General features: G+C 33.9%; 1 protein-coding gene across 2 annotated transcripts in view; it reads left to right on the top strand.

Annotated features, from left to right (window-relative positions):
• The window catches only part of wg (Wnt family member 1 wingless), a 105,136-nt gene that overhangs the window by 33,546 nt on the left and 48,760 nt on the right, over nt 1–22,830 (top strand). The window contains exons 1-2 of one of the 2 annotated variants that reach the window (XM_081760271.1): nt 15,276–15,405; nt 22,244–22,521. In XM_081760271.1, coding sequence (XP_081616397.1) covers nt 15,374–15,405; nt 22,244–22,521 — 310 coding nt within the window. In that variant the 5' untranslated portion in view covers nt 15,276–15,373. Of the gene's footprint in view, nt 1–15,275; nt 15,406–22,243; nt 22,522–22,830 lie in introns of those variants that run through there. The other variant, XM_081760261.1, reaches the window with a different exon arrangement.

Here is a 22,830-nt window from a genome sequence, read left to right as displayed (position 1 = left end):
GTTTATAACTGAAAAAAAAAAAAAGAGTGAAAACTGTAATGTTTTTGAAAAAGACATTTCCAAAAATCCTTTTTTTTTATGTTTGACTAATAACAGTGTAATAGCCATTAGTTATTATTTTTTTTTTAAAGGGACAATAACATACTTTTACTTTCGGGAGGGGGGGAGTTTGGTTATCAGTTGAAGTCCAATCATTTTAATCATAAATTATTGTCATACAAAGGTTCTTGACCATTTTATGCACCATTATTTAAAAAAAATAATTCGGTGAAAACGTACTATAGACAACGAGAAAGTGCAGAAAACAAGGCACACACTATATGCTGAATAAACTAACAACTGCCTAAAGACGAAACATCTTACGTAGAATCTAACCTAAAGGATACGTCATTGCCAAACAGTACTTAAAGAACTCTTCATTATCGTATAGACTAAATGATACCTTATTCCACATAAACCCTAAAGGATACTTTTTTCTACGTGGAACGTGCATGGTACTTTATTCCCGTGTGGAACCTGAAGATAATATTTCCAAGAATACTCATTTCTCAAGTAGAAATGAAATAAAATGAAATTTTTAAGTTTTACGTCCTACGATTATGCCGGCTAGGCTAAAGAGGACGGTGATGATGAGAAATGAAATAGTGGAATGAAGAAAGTGGGAAGAAACGGAAGAACCACGAGAAAAACCACGCACATGGTGTTTGTCCACCATAAAGTTCACTTGGCGCGAGCTGGGATCGCACCAGGGACTCCATGCACCAAAGGTAAACGCTCTACCACTGAGCCACCGCAGCCTCTATTTCTCAAGTAAAACCTAAGGAGAGCGTCATTCAGTTTATTCTCACATAGAACCTAAAGGATGCTTTATTCCCATAGAAACTAAAAGGTTCTATACTCCCACATAGATCCTAAAAGATTATTTATTCTCACTCACAACATAAGGGATTCTTTATTTCCATAGAACTTAAAGGGTTCTTTATCCCCACATAGATCTTAAAAGATTTTTTATCTATACGTAGAAATAAAAAAAAATCTTTATTTCTATATAGAACGTAAAAAATATATTTACTCCAATATAGATCGTAAAAGGTTCTTTATTCTTACGTATAACATAAAGGGTTTTTTATTTCCATAGAACCTAAAGAGTTCTTTACTCCCACATAGAACCTAAACTTCTTTATTCTTTAGTCTTATTATCTTTATTGTTTATTTCTAAATAGAACCTGAAAAACTTGACAGAGTTTGATGAATGGGGTGTTGATTAATTTCTTACAATCTAAAGAGTATGGATGGATATATGATGCCATAGAGAAGACAATATGGTGGACGCAGAATTTCAGTGATATATTTTGTGTTAGGTTTATCACATTAAAAGTACTTTGCAAGTGGGTTCCAAAACTTTAACAGCAACTATACTACAAGAGTTACTCAAGTGAAAAGGAGATTTTGACTATTGCGCATGATAAACATGGGATTCCAGGCAGACCTTATATATTTCTAATAAGCATGTTTATTTCTGTAGAAGATGTAATCATAATGCACGGAAGATACATTTGTATTACAGAATGCTTTATTTCAATTAGAGTTAAGTAAAATAAATAAAAAGTAAATGAACCCATACTTTTTTATTTATTTTTATTTAATTTGCCGACATATTTGAGATTAAACAAGCAAGAAACATTTTCTATCTATTTAAAAGACATTGAACTGTAGAATACGAAGTATAAAGAACAAAATTCAGAGAAAGTTGAGTTAGTCTGCAGAAAGAAGAAGAGGAGGAGAAGTTCATTTAGGGATAAGAAAACAAGGAAAATAATTAGAAGACTTGTAAACTTGTATGTAGTACTATTGGTATGGTAAATATTTGTATTGAGGTTCCGTTTGCGAATTAAATTATTTCCTGCTTTCCCACGAAAAGTGAAAAAGAAATTATTTTAAACCAAAAGAAGAAAGTAAAATAATAAAGAAACAAATATAGAAATAACAGTTTATTAGTTCTTTTAAACAAATCGTGGACACGTATAAGTCTACAAACTAATATATATATATATATATATATATATATATATATATATATATATATATATATATATATATATATATATATATATATATATATATATATATATATATATATATATAAACTTGTATTTTCTTAAGGCTAAATACTATCACTGATGTTCTATACTATAGTATTTTTAAATCCTACTTGATAATTGTCTAATAAATAAGGCAAGACTATAATTTCCAGAAATAGTAGTCATTTTACAGAAAGTGGGGAAGAAATATTGGATACCATTCTCTTCTAATTACTCAAATTTTACTTTTCTTACTTAATTAAGCCTTCCAAGAATAGTGGTAACATAAATCTTTTGGTCTTTAGAACTGCTCTGTGTACCGCTATGGGTTTTCAACTTAGTATTTTACCCATCAAAGTACAGTCATTTTTTTAAATGTATTTGCATATGACCATGGTATCAAATGGATCTTTTTTTAATATAGTATCCTGAAATATTGGAATCTCTTTGAATAGATTTGTTAATTCCATTTACACAGATGTTTAAAAAATAGTTCAATTTTGGATGCAGTTATTATATTCCAATAGGTTAAGTACATGCATAATGTGTTTGCTGATAGCAGAAAAAAATAATTATTTATTGATTTTAGCAACTATTTATTATAAGAAAACTATCCTTATTTAAATTATTCAAGTATCTGTCTGATGCAACAAATACAGATTTTCTTGATTGATTAATTAATTCTGTATATTTCTGTTGGGCTTCAGTTCACCCAAGGTGTCGCAAAGTTGCATTCCTCGTATTGCAAAAAAAAAAAAAAAAAAAAAAGTAAAAATGAATAGTAAAGAGGATGAAGAAATACCTAGAAATATTTGGATTGACAAATTTTACAATATTCTTAGTGTTCAACTTGAACAAAATTGGTCAAATATGAGACATGACATAGCTGAACAAAACACACACTTCTAACATTAAGGCATATGCTCTTAACAGTTACACATACTTCTTAACAGTGAGAGACATACTCCTCACAGTGACACATACTTCTAACAGTAAGGCACACACTTCTAACAGTAACGACATACTTCTAACAATAAGGACAAACTCCTAACAGTCATATATACATCTAATAGTCACACATACTTCTAACAGTAACACATACTTCTAACAATAAGAACATACTCCTAACAGTGATATATATACATCTAGTAGTGACACCTAACAGTGAGAAAGATACTTTTAACAGTAACACATACTCCAAACAGTGATACATACATCTAACAGTGACACTTCTACCAGTGTGGCACATACTCCTAACAGTGAGACACATAATTCTAACAGTGATACGTACATCTTCTAGTGACACTTAATAGTGAGGCATATATTTCTAACAGAGATACAAACATTTAAGGTGACACCTAATAGTGAGGCACATACTCTTACACTGAGAAAAATCCGTATCCAGAAGCGTTATATTGTATATACAAATATCATTATTATTAAGCATTCTTCCTTTCGGCAGGTCCTGGGACTAAAGAATCTTTTTTTTTTCTTTTTTTTTTTTTTTTTTAAATTTTAGATTCAGGCCTGGAAATGTTTCTTCCACGTTTTTCGATCCTCAGCTTCCTCTTTTAACTCTCAATGTTTTCTTCTCTTTCTCAAATTATCGATCTCAAGTTGTGTTCTTCTTCTTCCTATTCCTCGCTTTCCTTCCATCTTTCCTTCTATGGCGGTATGAAGAAGACAATTTCTTCGGAAGATGTATCCAATCCAGTTGGCCTTCCTTCGAACGATGCTGGCTAGAAGTATCCTCTTTTCCCCTATCCGTTTTAAAACATCTTCGTTTCTTGCTCTCTCTGTTCATTTTATCTTCTCCATCTTCCTCCAACACCACATTTCGAAGCTCTCTAAATATTTCTTCTCTAACTTCCGTAATGTCCAAGTCTCCGAATCATATTATAGTCCAATGCTCAAGATATAGCACTTGACCAAGTTCTTCCTAAGTCGAATATTAAGCCTGCTAGTGAAGAGTGAATTTTTCTTGTTGAATGCTTCTTTGGCTATGGCAATTTTTGACCTGATCCCTTTGGTGCAGTAAGTATCTCTTGTCAAAATACTTCCCAGATACTTGAAATTCTCGACTTCTTCAAGTTCTCACGGAATCCTTATGTTTACTACGGAAATCAGTATGGAACATACGTTATTCATACGCTATATACTTTTACCGCTTAGATGTTACATCATGCTGTTGCAGGATGTATGACATCTAACAGTCTTTCATATATTACATACATATACGTTGACCGCCTATATACAGTTCTTTCGTTCGTACGGAAATTACATTTATTCGGAACACTTATACGGAAAGTACTTAGGCTATAAAATATACTTTTTGAGTTATACGTTCGCTGTACGAAGTCCAAAGACTACAGGATTTACACATGTAACCTACGTTTTTACGTACGCCACATATGTTTTATTTTCTAACAAAGAAATAGTCCCAACCTGAAAAATCCGAACTGGACGAAATTTCGTATAGATATTAACTTGAGGTCGGTGAATAACGTAGAAATAGTCATTCGATTCGCTTTTGCGTTCTTTACGCGATATACAGGGTGATGCAAAACAGAATTCAGCATAACACAACTATGTAATCCCTGTCCGAATTGAACGAAATTTCGTATATATACTGTTTGAGATCGGTGAATAACATGAGAATAGTCATTCGATTCGCTTTTGAATTCTTTGCTAGATATAAAGGGTGATGCAAAAGTAAAATAACATAGAAGCATTATGTAATACACCGGCATAGAACGATGAAAGCGCACACACCAAAATGAATATGCGGAATCTCATGGAGATAATGAGGAAGGCACTGGCGTCGCAACGCAAAATCTCCTGTTGAGTAAAGCGGGTTCCACACGAAAATGAAAGGAGAAACATTGTTCGATGTTGAGATCCTGGAAAGAAGTACGAGTCTTTCAGGGCACATGTCCCTGAAATCCCACCGTTTACTAATTGCAGTAGCACCTTGGAAGGTCAACATTAGAACGGACACTGGGTCCCATTAGGTTTTCGATTTTACATATGTTTCCAAGAACCGAAAGGAGACTTCGGACCTAAAATTAAACAAATTCTAGACAGACACCTTCCATTTAACCTTGTCGTTGATGCTAGCAAGTCGGGAAAACTCACAAAACTCCATGGGAAAACATGACTGATGAGCATGTTCATTCCTGATCTTACGGATAACACGTTAATGCTGCTAGATTCCTGGAGTGGACAGACTGATCATGATATTTTTAACGACCCCCCAAATACAACAGATGTTAAGCAAGAGGACGCTTCGAACACAAATAATTCCTTCCAAGGCTACGAGATTTGTGCAGACACTTGACGTTTACTTTTTCCGGCAGTACAAACTTGTCATTCGGAGAATTGAAGAATACTTTCGACACAAGATTATACTTGAAAATAGTATTAAAAAAAGTTGCATGATAGAGTCTTTATAATGAAATTACATTCCGTGGTCTAGCATTTGTTCCCTGCACTGCTGGACATATTAGTGTATACGTGGTGCAAGACTGGATATGTAACAAAAGAACTGAACAGTGGTTTGCGAAATATTCTTCAAAGTCTATTTCAAGTTGACGATGATGTATGTGCAACAGAAGATTGTGAGTCAGCAGCATTTCTTACCTACATGTACTGTTACATGGCTCTTTGTCCAAGTTACTTCGTTTGCAATCCACACTACCATCGATAGAGTATATATCGTTTTAACTTCCATTCATTATATTTCAACTTTAGTTTCTTTCCTTTGTGTGCTATTATGAAATGCATTAGGGTAAAGCGTAGATCTTCAGCACTTGCTTTTTACATAGTTGTCTTATGTTGTATTCTGTTTTACATAATCCTATATTTATCATAAAGTACGCAAAAGCGAATCGAACAACTATTCCCACGTTATTCACCGATCTCAAATTAATATCAGTACGAAATTTCGTCCGACTCGCATTACGTAGTTGTCTTATGTTGCATTCTGTTTTGCATCACCCTGTATATCTTGTAAAGTGCGCAAAAGCTAATCAAATGACTACTCCCACGTTATTTACCGACCTCAAATTAGTATCTACACGAAATTTCGTCCAATTCGGACTTGTGAGGTTGAGACCATTTCATTAAATCCGCCTAACAAACTCATGAATGAGAGGTAACCAAAATACACGATATAATTTCTTTTGACTCGTTCTGTGATTTTTGTCTTTCTTCCTTCCATTTAACGCTTCAGTTTTTCCCAATAAGAGATTTATACATAATAAAAAGAAAACACGTGCGAACGATCCTTAATATTAAGTAGACTTAACGGCTAAAGTAAATTCCATGAAGTTGAAAAACCAAACATTTTCCTGCATTGTCGGTCCTTGTGCTGAGTGAGAGATTAAAATACCTGCCGGAATATATACGCCCCCAAAAATCACGGGTGCTTTCAGCAAATATTTGTCTTCTTAAAAGAAGAGAAATAAAGAAAAAAAGGATGATGTTAGCTGTAAAATAAAAAAAAGGAAATCTTTTAATGGGAAAAAATAGGCTTTGTCAGGAGATCTGTTATGTTCTTTTCTCTCTCAAATGCTTCTTCTGAAAACATCTTATAATATTGGACCTGACATATGTCCACAAGATTATGAGATTTTTTTTAAGTTAAAGAAAAACTTTGGCATGTAAAAATTAAGGTGGACGTATTGAGGAAAATGTAGGCATACAAGCGTTCGCTTACGCATTTTAATTTAATGAATATATTGTTTTAAAAGCTTAAGGTTTTATTAGATATTACGTGATAAGAAAAACTATGAGGTACACGTAGTAATGATTTCAGACTTTCTCCGGGGAGCATTTTCAGCACTCTAGGACTAAGAAGTAGTATTACAAAAATACTGGAAATCCACATTGAGTACAAATAGTGTTGCCACGAGACGAGACGAGACTCCAGGTTGTCTCGTCTCGTGCTTAGTCTTGAATGGCCCTGTCTCGTCTTGTGGCAACACTAAGTACAAAAGGACATTATGGTTCATGGGAAAATGAATTTCGTGGCTCCGGGATAATTTCATCTTTGGTTCGCCATCTTAGAATCATCACTGGATACGTCTGTTCGAAAAGGTTGACTTAGAGAACGCAAGTGCTCGTACTCATATACAGGTATTGGCTGGGTAGTGATGAAATCAAGACCTCAAATATATTGTAAATGCCACCATCTTTAACTGGATTATTATGTATTTTCAGATATCAGTAAGATTTATTAACTAGTTATATTGTCTATCACAAGGTAAATTGTAGCCTGCTTACTTGACATAGCAAATGACACTATTAAATAGGATAGATCCGTAACAAAAGTTCAAATAATATGAGGAAATGCTCTGCACTAAAATATATTGTGACTATTTTAAAAAAAAATATCTATTCCGTTCTCTTTGTCTGCAAAAATATATTACAGCAAGTCGGTTAAATATTTTTAAAAAATATCAAAACAGAAACAAAATTCATAATAACAATTATCACATTTGAAAATAAAACGTAGAAAAAAAACGAATTGAAATATTGTATACTACACAGATAATAGAATTAATATTCCAGATTTAACATTATACAGTTACGTAATTAGAAACATGAATCACGCGGGTAAAAAAGAAATGAAGTGCTACAAAAGATAGGATGTTTACAGTTTCACCTTCACTGGCGCCATTTGTAATTCCTCTATATTGTGTGTCATTCATCAGATATCGTTGTACCGACGTGACTCCAGTTCCTACTCTAAAGACAATATTCTGATTTTTTTTCACAACTTGTAGCAAATTACAAAACAATATATTAGTAAAAATTCAATAAAACGCAAATGAGTCTTAGTGTTTTAAATTAATTAAATATTTCACTTGAATCACTTAAATGTAAACATTGGAAATTTGTTATTCATTTCTCTGTTACATTCTCACGACTGCATTCGCTGTTTTCTTTCATTCGTTGCGAATAACATGGCGTAATGGTGAAAGCGAATTTCCTGCTTAAATATTATTCTGTTACTTGTAATAATATTATGTTTACACTTACATGTTAAGCGTAAACGTGAGTTTTCATGTATAGTACGATACTACATTATTTATTTATTTATTTATTTATTAAAGTCTAAAATAAAATTTTGATTTGATAAGTCATCATTAAAAGTATTTGTTATTCATAAAAGTATTTGTTACTCATTCCATGAAGAACAGAAGTTTCCCCTTGAGATTCGTTCATTCATTTTCTTTTAATTTAGCTTACTGCTAAGGGACGCATTCTATAAGAAAAGGGTTATACAGGTATGAAAATGATAATTAAAGAAATAAAGCAAGAATTTTAAGATTGATCAAGAAAATGGATCCAAACATTGAGATCTTGGCCAAGAATTAGTTTTTGGATCAGGGACCACAATTTTTGAAAGGCCCTAAATCGAGTTTTATGCATTTTTAACAGAATAATCGCATCATACTGAGTTAAGTGATAGTTTGGGTTTGGCTACACTATATGTAGTTCTCCAGATTTAAGGCGTACAAGAAAAATTTTGATTGAAGTTTATTGGATCTTGGGTCAGGGGTCACAAAATTTTTGAACGGCCCTAAATCGAGTTTTTGTATTTTCTAGGGAATATGCACGTCATGCTGAGTTAAGTGATCGTTTGGGTTTGGCTACATTATACGTAGTGCTCCAGATTTTGTGATTGAGATATATTGAATCTTTTGATCCAAAAATAGTAACCAGAAACGACCGGGAACATTTTAGTTTTAAAATATAATGGACCCGGTGGATCGAACAAAAACCCTTTACAAAAGACTGAGTAAGTTCTAACACTGAGGTTGTGTGTTTACTCCTTTACTATTCCGATGTTCCAAACAGTATGCAAAATATGGTGTAGGAATGACAGCACATGTGAGTTTTCAAAATAATTAAAAAAAAAAACTCGGTCTACGAATTCAAATGACACACTAAAAAGAAGAGAAAAAAGTACTATACGATACGGTAAGACCAACGGCGTATACAGAATTTCGTCAAGGATGGTTCAAGAACTCAGAATCTTACATTACCTATGAGCGATTTTTGGATAGATGTCTTCATAGACGGTGAATGTTATTTTTTTTTCAGAATACATTATTCAGTGGGGAGGGTTGAAACTCTGAAAACCCTTCCTTCTGTACGCCGCTGACTTAAAACAATACGAGCAAACTCACTAATATATGCACCTAACTTCAAAACGAAATAGACTATGTATTTCACACAAAACATCAAAGCGCAAGTTTAGGTACTATGAAATATAGAAACTGAAGAGAATAGTAACCAATATTCTATTTGATCATTTGATCGACATTTAATGAAACCTTTTACTTATTTACTAATTAAATATTTATAACTATTCATTATAATATAAATTATCATTGAACGACAACAACAACAACAAAAACAAAAAATATTAGAAGTTAACTTTTAGTTCCATGGTTCTACTAAATATGATAAAAGAAAAATCTGTTGTAATAAGTCACTAGAAATAGAGCCCTCCCCACTGGTCTAGTGGCTAGCGCTCGCACGGGAATCTCGGTAAGAGAGTGTTGAAATGTGAGCGCATTACTTTGGTTCTAGGTATATGAATATCTTTAGGTATATGAAAAATATACACAGTCACGTAGCTGATTGTATTTATAGTTCCTTGTTCTCTAGGAGTGATGCAGATATGTCTACCTGTAACGCAGACACTATTTGTAAGAAAAATGTTTTAATGGAGAAAAAAATATTTAGAAAACATGAGAAACATGTAAAATGTATGGTTCTACACGTATATGAGAGGAATAACATTATGTACTATACACACACAAAATTCATTCTTGCAAATATTTCCAGCACAGTTATCATGAATTAACACTGTACAGTAACGCTATTTTACTAATGAACGAGGAAGCTTCATTCACATTTTTAATATGTTGATGACGATGAATGCGAGAAACAACGTTCATATATAGATTTTATGTAGCAATCACTTTGTATATATATGTGAGTGAATCGTACGTTATTATGCGTCTGCAATTGTTTTGTTTATTCGACAATTTTACAGAAAAAAGTTGAAAAAAAGGAAGAAAAGTTTCGTACTTTCAATGAAAAACGTCCTTTCACTTTCATTCAGTATAAATGGTGAATGAATGAATTAGAAAACATGTTGATCAAATCATAAAGAATTTTCTCTTAAAAATGAATTGGTAAAATGAAAAGTTCTTATTTTTCTCTCTTCTTTTTTAACAAAAAATATTCCGTTTAAATCGTCAGTTTATTTTTATTTTTATTTTTGTTTATTTTTTATTTATTTATTTATTTATTTATTTATTTTTTTTTTTTTTTGTCAAAGAATGTGTGTTGCGATGTATTCATAGGATATCCTGTTCAAGCCTACTTCTCTGCTAAACCTCAACTGTGTTGAATACGTGCCAACATCTTTGTGTTTTAGTCCATTGATTTATATGGGGAAAATATTTGTCTGTTTTCTTGAAAAAAAATAAATTGCACAGAGAAAAAAAACATGTGAAGTACGTAAAAACGTAGGTTACATGCGTAAATCCTGTAGTTTTTGAACTTAACGTACAACCCTACCTGCAGGAAAGTAACGGTACAACACTGTAAAGTCCTGCAGCAAACGTACCGGAATAACTGAAAACGTAGGTTTTACAGTACTTTCCGTATAAGTGTCCCATCTATACGTACTTTCCGTATGAAAGAAAGAACTGTATATAGGCGGTAAGGATCTCACATACAGATGGATGTATATAATATGGTACGTGTACCGATTATGGTCCGGGTCCCTAATATGACCCACCCACCATATCTCTGCAGATTTACGTTGGTGCTACTAGATGACAGTATAGACTGTGTCCTCATGACAAGCGTAAACATATTTGCGCAGCTCAGAGGACATAGTTTATATTGTCATCTAGTAGCACCAACGTAAATCTGCAGGGATATGGTGGGTGGGTCATATTAGGGACCCGGGCCATAATCGGTACAAGTACCATATATAGTTGAATTATGTAATATACGGAAGACTGTAAATGCCAGACACCCTGCAGTGGCATGATGTTACATCTAAGCAGAAACAAAGCAGTCCGTATGTAGCATATGGATAACGTATGCTCCGTACAAATTTCCATACTAAACATAAGGATTCCGTATATTTGTACAATACTGCTGTTCTGATAACGGATTTTTCTGTGTAGAATTTATAATAGTTTGATTTTACTTATTTCTTCTTCAATTATATTTAATGTCTGTTATTTAGTAGGAACTAAATGTTGTTATATGAGATCTATAATTTTAAGTATTTAACAAAATTTTACTTTTTAAATGCTATTAAATGTAAATGCTTAATACAGAATGTAAATCCATTTTGACAAAGCAAATGGACTCTAGCTAGACTTCAAGATGTAATGAGTATAAACAAATCATTAATATTTAAGTTCTTAAAGGAAATAGAAAATATAATTTTGTATAGAAATCAATGAGCTAGATATAAAATTACGTAAGAAATCAACATCCTTACGATTCTTTGTTGAAATTTCACAGCATTTTAATTTTTAAACACTAATTTTTAAAAAATGGAATATAATATATGAAAGAATTACTCCGAAATCCTTGTTTCGGAAAAATATAAGGTGATTCTGACCCCATGAATTTCTTAATTTTCTGTAGTTTGCGTTTGAAGTTGCTGATAATTGTGACATATTAATCATTGAGCTTTGTGGAGTAAAATAGTGTTCAGTGCAGTTAGCAGGTGGCAGCACTTACGCGATCAAGACCATTGGAGAAGATCTGCATTTTCAAACCATACACAAAATGAACCTGATTTTCATTAAACAGGATTAGTCTATTGTTTCCGAGTGAAAGGAGACAAACTCATCCAGGAAAATCTCACGATTTTCATTAAATGGGATCAGACTAGTGTTTCCGTGTGCAAGGAGACGAACTCATTCAGGAGAATCTCATGATTTTTATTAAATGGGATCAGTCTATTTCCGAGTGCAAGGAGACAAACTCATATAGGAGAATCTCACGAGTTTCATTAAATGGGATCAGTCTATTGTTTCCGAGTGCAAGGAGACGAACTCATTCAGGAGAATCTCATGATTTTTATTAAATGGGATCAGTCTACTATTTTCGAGGGCAAGAAGACGAATTCATTCAGGAGAATCTTATGATTTTCATTAAATGGGATCAGTCGAATGTTTTCGAGTGCAAGGAGACAAACTCATCCAGGAAAATCTCACGATTTTCATTAAATGGGATCAGTCTACTGTTTCCGAGTACAAGGAGACGAATTCATTCAGGAGAATCTCACAATTTCCATGAAATGGGGTCAGTCTAATATTTCCGAGTGCAAAGAAGAGATTTAGTTATGTCCAACGCTTCACTGAGTACAGTTGATCTTTCAGGTATTTTCCTACACACAATAATAGTAATACGAGAATTTGATAGAGAATCAATCTTTCCTCTAACACTGCAGTCGAAAATATTTAGCTTGAGAATGGACAAATAGAGGGGGATATTTACTTGATTAACACGTGTTGTATAAAACAAAAGTGTTTGTATAGGCTACTATTACGCATATAAATAGTACCTTTCAAAGGAGACAGTTGTCTGATTTGTCTCCATTGATATACATACATACTACATCATTATTTCTGCTCTTCCATATATATATATATATATATATATATATATATATATATATATATATATATATATATATACAGTCGCGTATAGAACCATATACAATACTATCTTTATTAAAAAGTAAAATAGTCATTTATCAATTACCTACAATGACTTCGTGTTTGTGTGTTCAAACTATTCTGTCTAGTTAGCTACCTACCTGCCTGTCTGTCTTTCAATCTGGTTCTTCTTCTTCTTCTTCTTCTTCGATTGTAATGATTTGTTAAATGTTTCTGGTTTGACGAAACGGCGTCGCCCGAATAAAAATGATGTATTTAATGACACAGGGTGGTAGCTGTTGTTTCATTGTATGCTAAACAGCCAAACAACAAACCGGAACATGTGATGTGGTCGCTCGCACGGTGAGTGTGTTCTGTGTGGGGAAACCCAAAAAACATAAATGCCTACCACTTTGTTTCAACTAAGAGGGTAATTTGTTCTTTTTTAACAGCTCTTTTGTTGTTCATTTTTTTAAAAATTATTTATCATATTTCAGTTTTTAGTGGCTGAATTCATAACAACTGGAATTCTATTCTATTACATACTAAAGTTTTACCTGGCAACCTGCGTGTGGGCGTGTAAACTAGTTATGGAATTGAATGACGCAGATCTTCTACAAAACTCATCAGCAACTGCAACAGGAGTGGTTTCTTTCTTTCTGACAAATGTAGAAACTATGTGGAAATTCAATGTCCTTCAAAGGTCGCAGAGAGAAAGAGAGAGAGACAAAAAAAAAAAAAAAAAAGGATATATTCCTGAATAAAATATCTCTTACATTTGTAAGATTAAATTTCCGGAATATTATAGTGAGTTGTGATTTCAGAAGATTATCCCTAGAAGTGGAATTTCAATATACGAGGGTTGAAATTAAAATTGCGAAAAAAAACTGATAACCCATATTCAGCATAAAAGGAGAAAAGGTACTGGGAAGTTCTTCTTCCAGGCATTTTTCCGAAGGGTATTTAGTACCCCCGGAGTTGGTCAATCGGCGCTCCTGAGCTAAGATAAATTAAATTGTGATATATCATTCTTGTACAGTGGCCGTTCTTCACCAAATAGAATAGTATCCCAATGTAGACCCCTCAGATTTTGATTTTGCTAATATGACAAAAACTTTTCTGTAAAAGAAAGCTTGGCGCTGGGAATGAACTTTGTAGCTCTGAGGGGAATGAAATAATGGGGTGAAGCATTGGGAATATACCCTATTTGAGGCACCCTTAATCTTACTTTGTCACAGGCGTCATTTCAGACTTTGCTTGGGGGGAGGGGCAAGAGCACCACCGGCATAAGGCGTTCACGTTTTGTACTACTATATTAATAAACAATCGACTAAAGTATATGTATTCCTCAACGTTCTGGGGGGGGGGGCAATTGCCCTCTCCTGCCCTCCCTAAATGACGCCCCTGCGCGCAACCAGAATTATTTTGTTGGGAGGGGTCCACGCTTGGGGGGGGGGCAAACACTAGATTTTTATAGTATTGAACGGGGATTATTCTGCACCCGAAAAGACGATAAGTAATTGTAAATTACTTCCACTCATATTTTCAGAAAAAAATGTAGAACTAGATTGTTTTTATAAGAGAAAGAGTGCAGATGAAGTGTAAGATGAAATTTTCATGCCAAGTAAATAATTTTCCTGTTAATTAAGTAGTTTTATTTAAAAAAAAAACTGTCCAAATGCATGTTGAGTTAGGAAGTTTTCAAGGATCCGAACCTTGTGGACCCCCGTGGGTGAGCCTTTGCTTCGTGGTGGGCACGGTGTTTGTCCATCACAAGATTTACTTGGCACGAGCTGGGATCGAACCCAGGACCTCATGCAACAGAGATAAACGCTTTACCACTGAGTCACCGCAGCCCCTTGTAATTGTTCTAATCGAATATGCAAGTATGTTCGTGGAAGCATTAAAAAAATATGATATTAAATTCTGTTATGATATTAATTCAGGCTATGAAACACACACACACACAGAGGGGGGATCAATAAAATGTGAAGACGAACAAGTATTACCTTGCCAATAAACATGATTAATATTTATAATAATCTTAAATTACCATCATCTATTTAGTATGCCAAGTGAGAATTGAAAAGAAAAAAAAAGAAGAAAAAGACCGAGAGATATGTTTGCGAATACCAATATAGATATTTCATTCAGTAAACATGACGATTGAGATGACGAGTAGGTAGCCACTTACATATATATGCTTTAAGAATAAAAATGTGTACCGTTCGAGAGTGTTACACTTATACAGTATTTGTGTGTTTAGTTAGCATTTAGTATGCAGTGAAGCAAACAGCTGGAACCGAGTGTGACTCACCTGTTGAATGAAGCATAGACGGAAAGTTTTAAAACAAGCAACTAACCCATCTGTTGCTGTCAATCAGAGCCGGAAGGACCTTCCTCTGCGCGGAGTATCGCTTTATAATTAGGCTGTTAGAAATCAGCCGTTGACAGCGAACGAGCGCGATAAGAGAATGAGTGACTGTGCTGAAAAACAGCTGACGAAATGCTGAGACAGCGGAGCTGGGATAGGGGAGCTGCTCTTTCCTTGCAAGGGGACACGCGAAAGGGTATTTATATATGTCAACCACAAAAGGCTATTTACTATATTGGTAAGATATAGATTTTATTATTATTACTTGTATTACTTACTCATGCAAGATAATTTGTATTCTTGCTATACAATCATTTTTTGCTCTTTCGAATCGATTATTTTTATTTTGTTGGGGCTCAATATGACCCATAGATCACTGTAAAAGAAGTCCATTCTCTCTTATCTAATATCAGAGGAATATTAACGGCGTCAAATACCTGCACCATCTTTACTCTTTATCCCATTGATTTATATAGGAGAATTCTTTTTTTGTTTTCTTTGGTATGAGTTGTAATTACTTCGTGAAAATAAATTGCGTTAAGACATAATTTTAACATTTAACAAATCAAAATTAATTGTATTAACATTAAATTTATATTTCCTGCTGGGACATGAGTTCTTTTCTCAGATGAATGTGCAATTTATCGGAGTTCGTGGGATAAGAAACGTCTTTATATGATAGGGTGATCAGATTCTGACAAGCAAAATGTAGGACATAAATATATTATATGATAGTTTACTGCGTCGGCGGTAGAGATGTTCTTATTTCATTTAACGTTAACTATCATTTATTAAGTAATCATTAATCATTTATTTTTGTTAAAAAGAAAAGTACTGAACAAAAGTATTGAAGGGATTCAACACAATTCCAAATGTTTTGATGAATGACAAATAGTGGTTTATTTTTATGAATGTACAAGTGAAACTTCGTTTAGGGATTAGGACATTTTTTTTTAACCGATTTCCGGAGCGTGGGATCATTTTAAGCTATGAGGGAAAATCTAGACCGGTACGAGGGAACTTCTGCTTATCTTCTTAGCATCACTGTCGTAGCTTGAAATAGAAATCAAGTCCCAATATCTCAACAAGCCCTTCTCAGTAAAAACAACGTATTGCAAAACAATGGTTTATTGATTGTTCTGTTTTCCTAATCTTTCGAGGAGTGTTACAGAACACAGCGGTTCATCATTCACGAAAAGAGCGCATGTGATTCAAAATTTTGTGAATAAAGAATAAAACATTAAAATATTGCAAATAAGTTACTGTAAGTCAGGATATTTCGCAGGACATTTTTTTAAAATAAGGACATTTCTCTATTTTCTAGGCAACACGCAGGACAGCTCTTTAAAAAACAGAACTGTACTGCGAAAATCAGTACGTCTGGTCACCCTATCATATGAGCAAACTAAAACCCTTATTATTATTATTTTTATCAATAAATTGAGAACAATCATACGCACATCATACTTTGAACAACGCATCTTTGGTCCGTACGTCTTTGAGGGTTCCGTGACCCAAGTTACTTATCTGGAGATGTTCAAAGACTGGTTTCTTCAGCAGCTGCAGAACCTGGTCATCAACAACACGGTTGTTTACCAACATGATGGAGCTTCTTTCCACTCCTCACTTGCTGTTTGTGAGCGCCTGTACGTACTTTTCCCTGGTAGGTGGATAGGGCCCGAAATTCGCCAGCCCCTTATCTTTAGCCACCTCGAGGTCCAGACCTTACGACACTAGACAATGCCCTGTGGGGAATCATCAAACAACACGTCAAGAAGAAGCGGTACATGCCCAATGATGATTTGCGGACAAGTGTGTTTGAAGTTTTCCAGCTTGTTACATCGCAGCTGCTAAAGCGGATGAGTAGGAGAACATGGAGGCGTATTAACCTGTACAAGGATAATGGAGGTGCACATACGGATGTTTTGGACAAATAACTGGAAGTATTATTAATGTTGGGAGGAAATAAGTGCAGGTGCTAAGGGACTTTCTGATCACCCTGTAGAAATGCTGAATTGGAGCTCTACAATCTAAACAATTTCATTGCAGCATGACTTTTATAGGCAAAAGAATGTTTTGTAAGGAATTTATACGGAAACAATAGCTGTATTCTAAGACTTCAGTTACTATCATGGGATGAGTTAACAACAACCAACAATGAAGTTCCTTCATTCAGAATTTCTTCTCTAAAATGGAAGAATCTAACTACAGTATATCGAAAAAGAGGAAAATCTTTCACAACGGTGGGTTTGTTGACCGTACTCGTACACCTCCGTATGCATATAAAGTCAAGTAGTAGACTGACTAATCTCATTACCTAATGCAAGGATGCTACTTCAATTAACACCTTTGATATTTTTTTTTTTGAAGGAATTTCTCTTCTTTATGTGTAAGTCTATGAATATGTGAAAAACTCCCTGGTTTTTCACTCAAAAGCACTCGCATTTACTTACATAGGTTAGGCAAACAACTATGTGCTGTGGAGACGAAGAAGAAGAAGAAGAAGAGAAAGATTATGCTCTGAACGGTTCAAAACCTGTGAGATGGGTGGAGTGAAAAGCGAAAATTTGTCGTTAACACTTACAGAAACGGTTCCATCATTTCACGCTATTCATGACTAAAAGTTCATTCACTAATTTTATTTCATTCACTAAAAAAAACTTCTATTAATTCCGTTCTTAAAGAGTTCATAAGCCTTCAAAAATTGCTTTTGTCATGAAAATTCAATTTTTTCTAAAGTGGTCTACAAGCCACCTATCCTATACTCACTTTGGTATTATAACCCATGACGGAGCATGGTTGGCCGATATTTTTGGCTTTCTAAATGCGAGTTTGCTACCTTTTAATGGAAACTGTTCCCCAATTATTATCTCATGTTGAGATCATAGCCAAAATTTCTAGTTGAAGATGTATAATCTAGTTCGATTGGAGTTATAATACCAAGGATAAGTACAGTACACAAAATGCGTGATAGATTTTTCTTGCCCAAAGTGTCCGAAGATGATGATGATGATGATGATGATGATGATTATTATTATTATTATTATTATTATTATTATTATTATTATTATTATTATTATTATTATTATTATTATTATTATTATTATTATTATTATTATAGTTAAATAAAGACTTGTATTGAAATGACCTTGCAGAAAAACCCATGTACACATGCCCAAAGTGGCATTGGTATAATTTCTTTATTTTCCCCCCTCCAGTATAGTTGTGCTTCATATATATGTATACCCTACATAAACATATTTTCTTTTAATAGAAAAATTTATGGTCACTGCTTTATCTGACCTATACGTAGCTACTTAGCTACCACTTTGTTGCGAAACCACACACACATATATATATAAATATAAACATATATATAGAAGAATGAAAAACTAGAAACATGAAACAATGTGAAATTACATAGAGACAACAGACCTGCAGGTAAGAGGGAAACACAAAATTAATTTGCGACCACTCAAGTAACCTCTTATCCCTGACAGAAACCAATAAACTTTCTGAGGTTGCTTGCTTTAGACTGTTTTTGTTTATTTCTATCTTATTTCTTTTTACTTTTTTATTTTTATTTTTTTAAATTTCTGAGCTAACAGAAGCACACAAGAGGTCATTTAGTAATACCAGCAGTAGTACAAGCTCTGACAGTTAAAAGAAAGTTGATCACAGACTTGTTTCTCTTTGTTGTTACTCATTTTTATTGTTTTTTTTTTTTTTTTTTTTTTTAAACTTACCTTTCCTCTGTGTATTGCAATGCGGGAAATTATGGAAACAATGGTGTATATTTAAAAAAAAAAAATGAAAGTAGAATTGTTTTCTATTTGAAAAGATGTTCAGTCGAACACGAAAGGTGCTAGTTTACTTTAGGCGCACCACATTTTGAAGATTTACAGTTAAAATTGAATACTTTGCACGAAAAGACATTTAAAAAGAACAAATTTCTGAAAACGATACAATTAAATACAAGTAATACACCTGTATTTTATGTATACAAGTGTAAAATCATTACAAGTGCTTTACGACGGATAAAATAAGGGAGTCCATACGAAAGATGAATGTATTTGTAACTATTTTACACCGGCGATGTATTTTTGCAAAGTGTACAGAAGCTATATTTTATGTTTATATAAGTGGAGAGCTACTAGTATGAAACAATGACACGTGCTATTAAAACTCATATCATTGCCAAAACCTATTGGTTTTCAGAACCCTTGCTTATGAATATATCCATCCTCGTTAACGCATCTGCTCCCTTCGGATGCACCCCCTCGCTAACGCTCGGACCCCCAGCTTCGTCCCGACCTGACTCGGTTAGATAGCATTCGTGCGTTTTAGTAGCCACCTAGCACAGGTTGTTTCGTGTTTTTGCATTATAGTTTTTATACATACATTAGAACGTCATATTTATATACAAATTTGTAAAAGAATTGTAATTTTTCAACGATTGCTTATGATGGAATCCTTGAATTTTAAATATGCATGCCATTTGAGATATTTTCATGTCGACCGGCGCAAATCATTTAGGAAGCAATAAGAAATAAAGTACTTAAAGCATTGTAATTTTTCAACAATTCTTTTTAGTGGTACGCCAAAAATAAACTTGCACTCAACAAAATTTATTTTTGAAAAGAAAGGCAAATATTTATGGTCATCTTGTGGATAGAACATAGTTGGCTTCTCTATTGTTGACTGAATATTCTGTTTTCCATTAACTAGTCTTTGGCCAAGCAGAGACAGAGAGAAAGAAAGATTTTGCGATGACAAGTAGTTAACACACACACACAGAAAAAAAAAAAAGCCAGGAAGGTAAAATGAAAAACCAACAAAGCACGTATAAATTGTAATTATGTGTGCACTCTGGTAAATCTAGTAGAAATAATCTTTTAAATACACACACACATTCAACTTGATATTTTTATGAGTTGTGAACAAAAATTAAACTAATTTCCTGCCCCGATAATTGAGGAAGTTAAAGCTTTCAGATTAAGTTTATTTATTGCAATGGGAAATCTTGCCTCGTTTTATTCTTAGTTATGGATATGAAAAAGAAAAAGAAGAGAACGAATGAAACTGTGGATTGCGGAATCTGACAAAATGACGTACGATTTTTTTTTTCTACCCAGTCTGGGAATGTTTCTTTTCTCCCAATAAAATAACATCATAGTAAAAATAAAAAAAGAATCAGAAGTTGTTCCTACCTGTTTCGGGAATTCAAAAATGTTAACGACAAAATATTCTTGTAGCTTTACTTAACGTAGAGAATATGAACTTAAAAATAAATCTTCTGGTTCTGTTTCAGTTAGAGAGATTGGTATGGTATTCCAGAAGAAAGAAAAAAAAATTACAGAGATTCCGGAGAAAACATATAAGGTCATTTCATCATGAATCTTTTCTACAGACTTAGCTTTTTTTTTTTCAAAAAAAAAAAAAAACTATGCAGATAATTATATTTTATAACTATTTTGGAAATGTACAGATTATTATAATTGAATTCAACATCTGAAAACGGTACTTGAACGAGTGTCTTGGGTTTTCTGTTTACTTTTTCACCTTCAAACCTAAGCCTTAACCTTAAAATTTTTGGCAGATATTAGCCATTTATATCATTGTCTCAGCTAAGATCTGGACCGTAGTCCACTAGAATGTCGTTAGATATTAAGTAATACAGGATGATGGTCATGCAATACAATCTATTCTATAGGAGAATAAAATCTATGGCTTATTATTATTATTATTATTATTATTATTATTATTATTATTATTATTATTATTATTATTATTATTATTATTATTATTATTATTATTATTATTTCATTAGTACATTCAAAATCAAATAACAATACTACATTTTATGTACATCTTAAGCTATAGGTCTACCTCTGATATATCTTCAATGTTGAAAGGGACAACTCCAATCCAACCGACGAATGTGTGCCTTCTATGCTCGTTACCCTGGGTTCGATTCCAGGGTGATAATATTTGCTTCGAATATAAACCGAACTACCTGACTAAACAATAGATTCCATCTCATAGTGCTCAAAAAGGACATTAAAATTCCAGTAAACGAAGTAGCTATCTATATTGCCATAGGAAAGTCCACGTAAATAGTTAGGATTAAATACACTAGGAATGCAATGGATGTACCCGATTGCAATGAAATGAGCTGAGCGAGCTTAAACTACGTAATCATTCCTGGCCATTATGCAATAATAAATGCCATTTTTAATTGTTGACAAAAAAATCGCGTGAAAACTTTTTCCCCATGTTAAGTCTATGCAAGCGTTTTTCGGTGATTATTCCTCGATGGTACATCGGATTTTTGATTTCGACCTATGTTGTCACTCAGCACGACATACTCTATCAGCATGCTAAGTTTGGTTGAGATCGGCCAAACGGTCTAGGAGTAAGAGTTTTTCGGTCATTATTCCTCGATGGTACATCGGATTTTTGATTTCGACCTATGTTGTCACTCAGCACGACATACTCTATCAGCGTGCTAAGTTTGGTTGAGATCGGCCAAACGGTCTAGGAGGAGTTCGCGGACAACCAAACGGCTAACCCGAGTATAAGAGCTTCGCTTCGCTCAGCTCAACAAGAATATGTAATTATGACTTCATTATACTGGTAGCCACTTACTCATGTCAGTTTATTAATTGAAATCTTTCGGTTTTACTTCTCACGGTTATGCTGGTTAGGCTAAAGGAGACAGTGATGATGAGGAAATAATAAAATGGTGGAATGAAGAAAGTGGGAGGAAACGGGAGAACTCCGAGAAAACCTACGCACACGGTGTTTATCCACCACAAAGTTCACTTGCCGCGAGCTGAGATTGAACCTGGAACTCCGTGCACCAGAGGTGAACGCTCTACCACCGAACCACCGCGGCTGCTCATGTTAGTTAATATTTCTCTAACTTGATAGTAGCTACAAATGAGACAACTCCCTTATATAGAGGGGAATAAGATCATAGAACTACTAAATATTATTCCTTAATGACTATTGTAGATTTTAATAAATAAACTAAATCTTTTGTTTTATCCACTTTATTTCTGTTTTCTTTCCAGGGGTATTGCAAAGGCTGGAGAACCTAACAATTTAGTAGGGAATTCTTTACGGTCGCCCTCGTACGGCGGGTCTCTTCTGGAGCCTGCAGTACATAAAACTCTTCGCCAAAAGCAGCGTCGTTTGGTGCGGGAGAATCCCGGAGTGTTGGTTGCTGTAGCGAAGGGTGCCAAGCAAGCCATCATTGAATGTCACTTCCAGTTCCGAAATAGGCGATGGAATTGTCCCACCAAAGACTTCCTCCGAGGGAAGAATCTATTTGGGAAAATTGTGGATCGAGGTAAGTAATATCTGTTTGCTCCTTCCCTAATTGTCGCTTCCATGGTTTAGGTTATGGTAATGATCGAAAAGTTCTCTTCTGGATAGACTCTGCCTTTAATTACATAGTCCCTTTTTATATTGTTAGTAGCAGTAAATAACACACATTCCGTATTCCGATAATATCAGCTGCAGATTTCAAGTTATCATATACGTCAATTAATGCAAAATTTTCTATATAATATGATTTTTAATTTTGACAGTGTTATGGTAGCATTGACCTCACTAAAACCTAGGAATAACTTATAGAATCTTTTATAAATAAAGTGCG

This window comes from Thermobia domestica, chromosome 1, assembly GCF_964235325.1.
Source record: "Thermobia domestica chromosome 1, izTheDome1.hap1.1, whole genome shotgun sequence".
Taxonomy (NCBI): domain Eukaryota; kingdom Metazoa; phylum Arthropoda; class Insecta; order Zygentoma; family Lepismatidae; genus Thermobia; species Thermobia domestica.
This window is presented reverse-complemented; position numbering and strand designations above follow the sequence as displayed.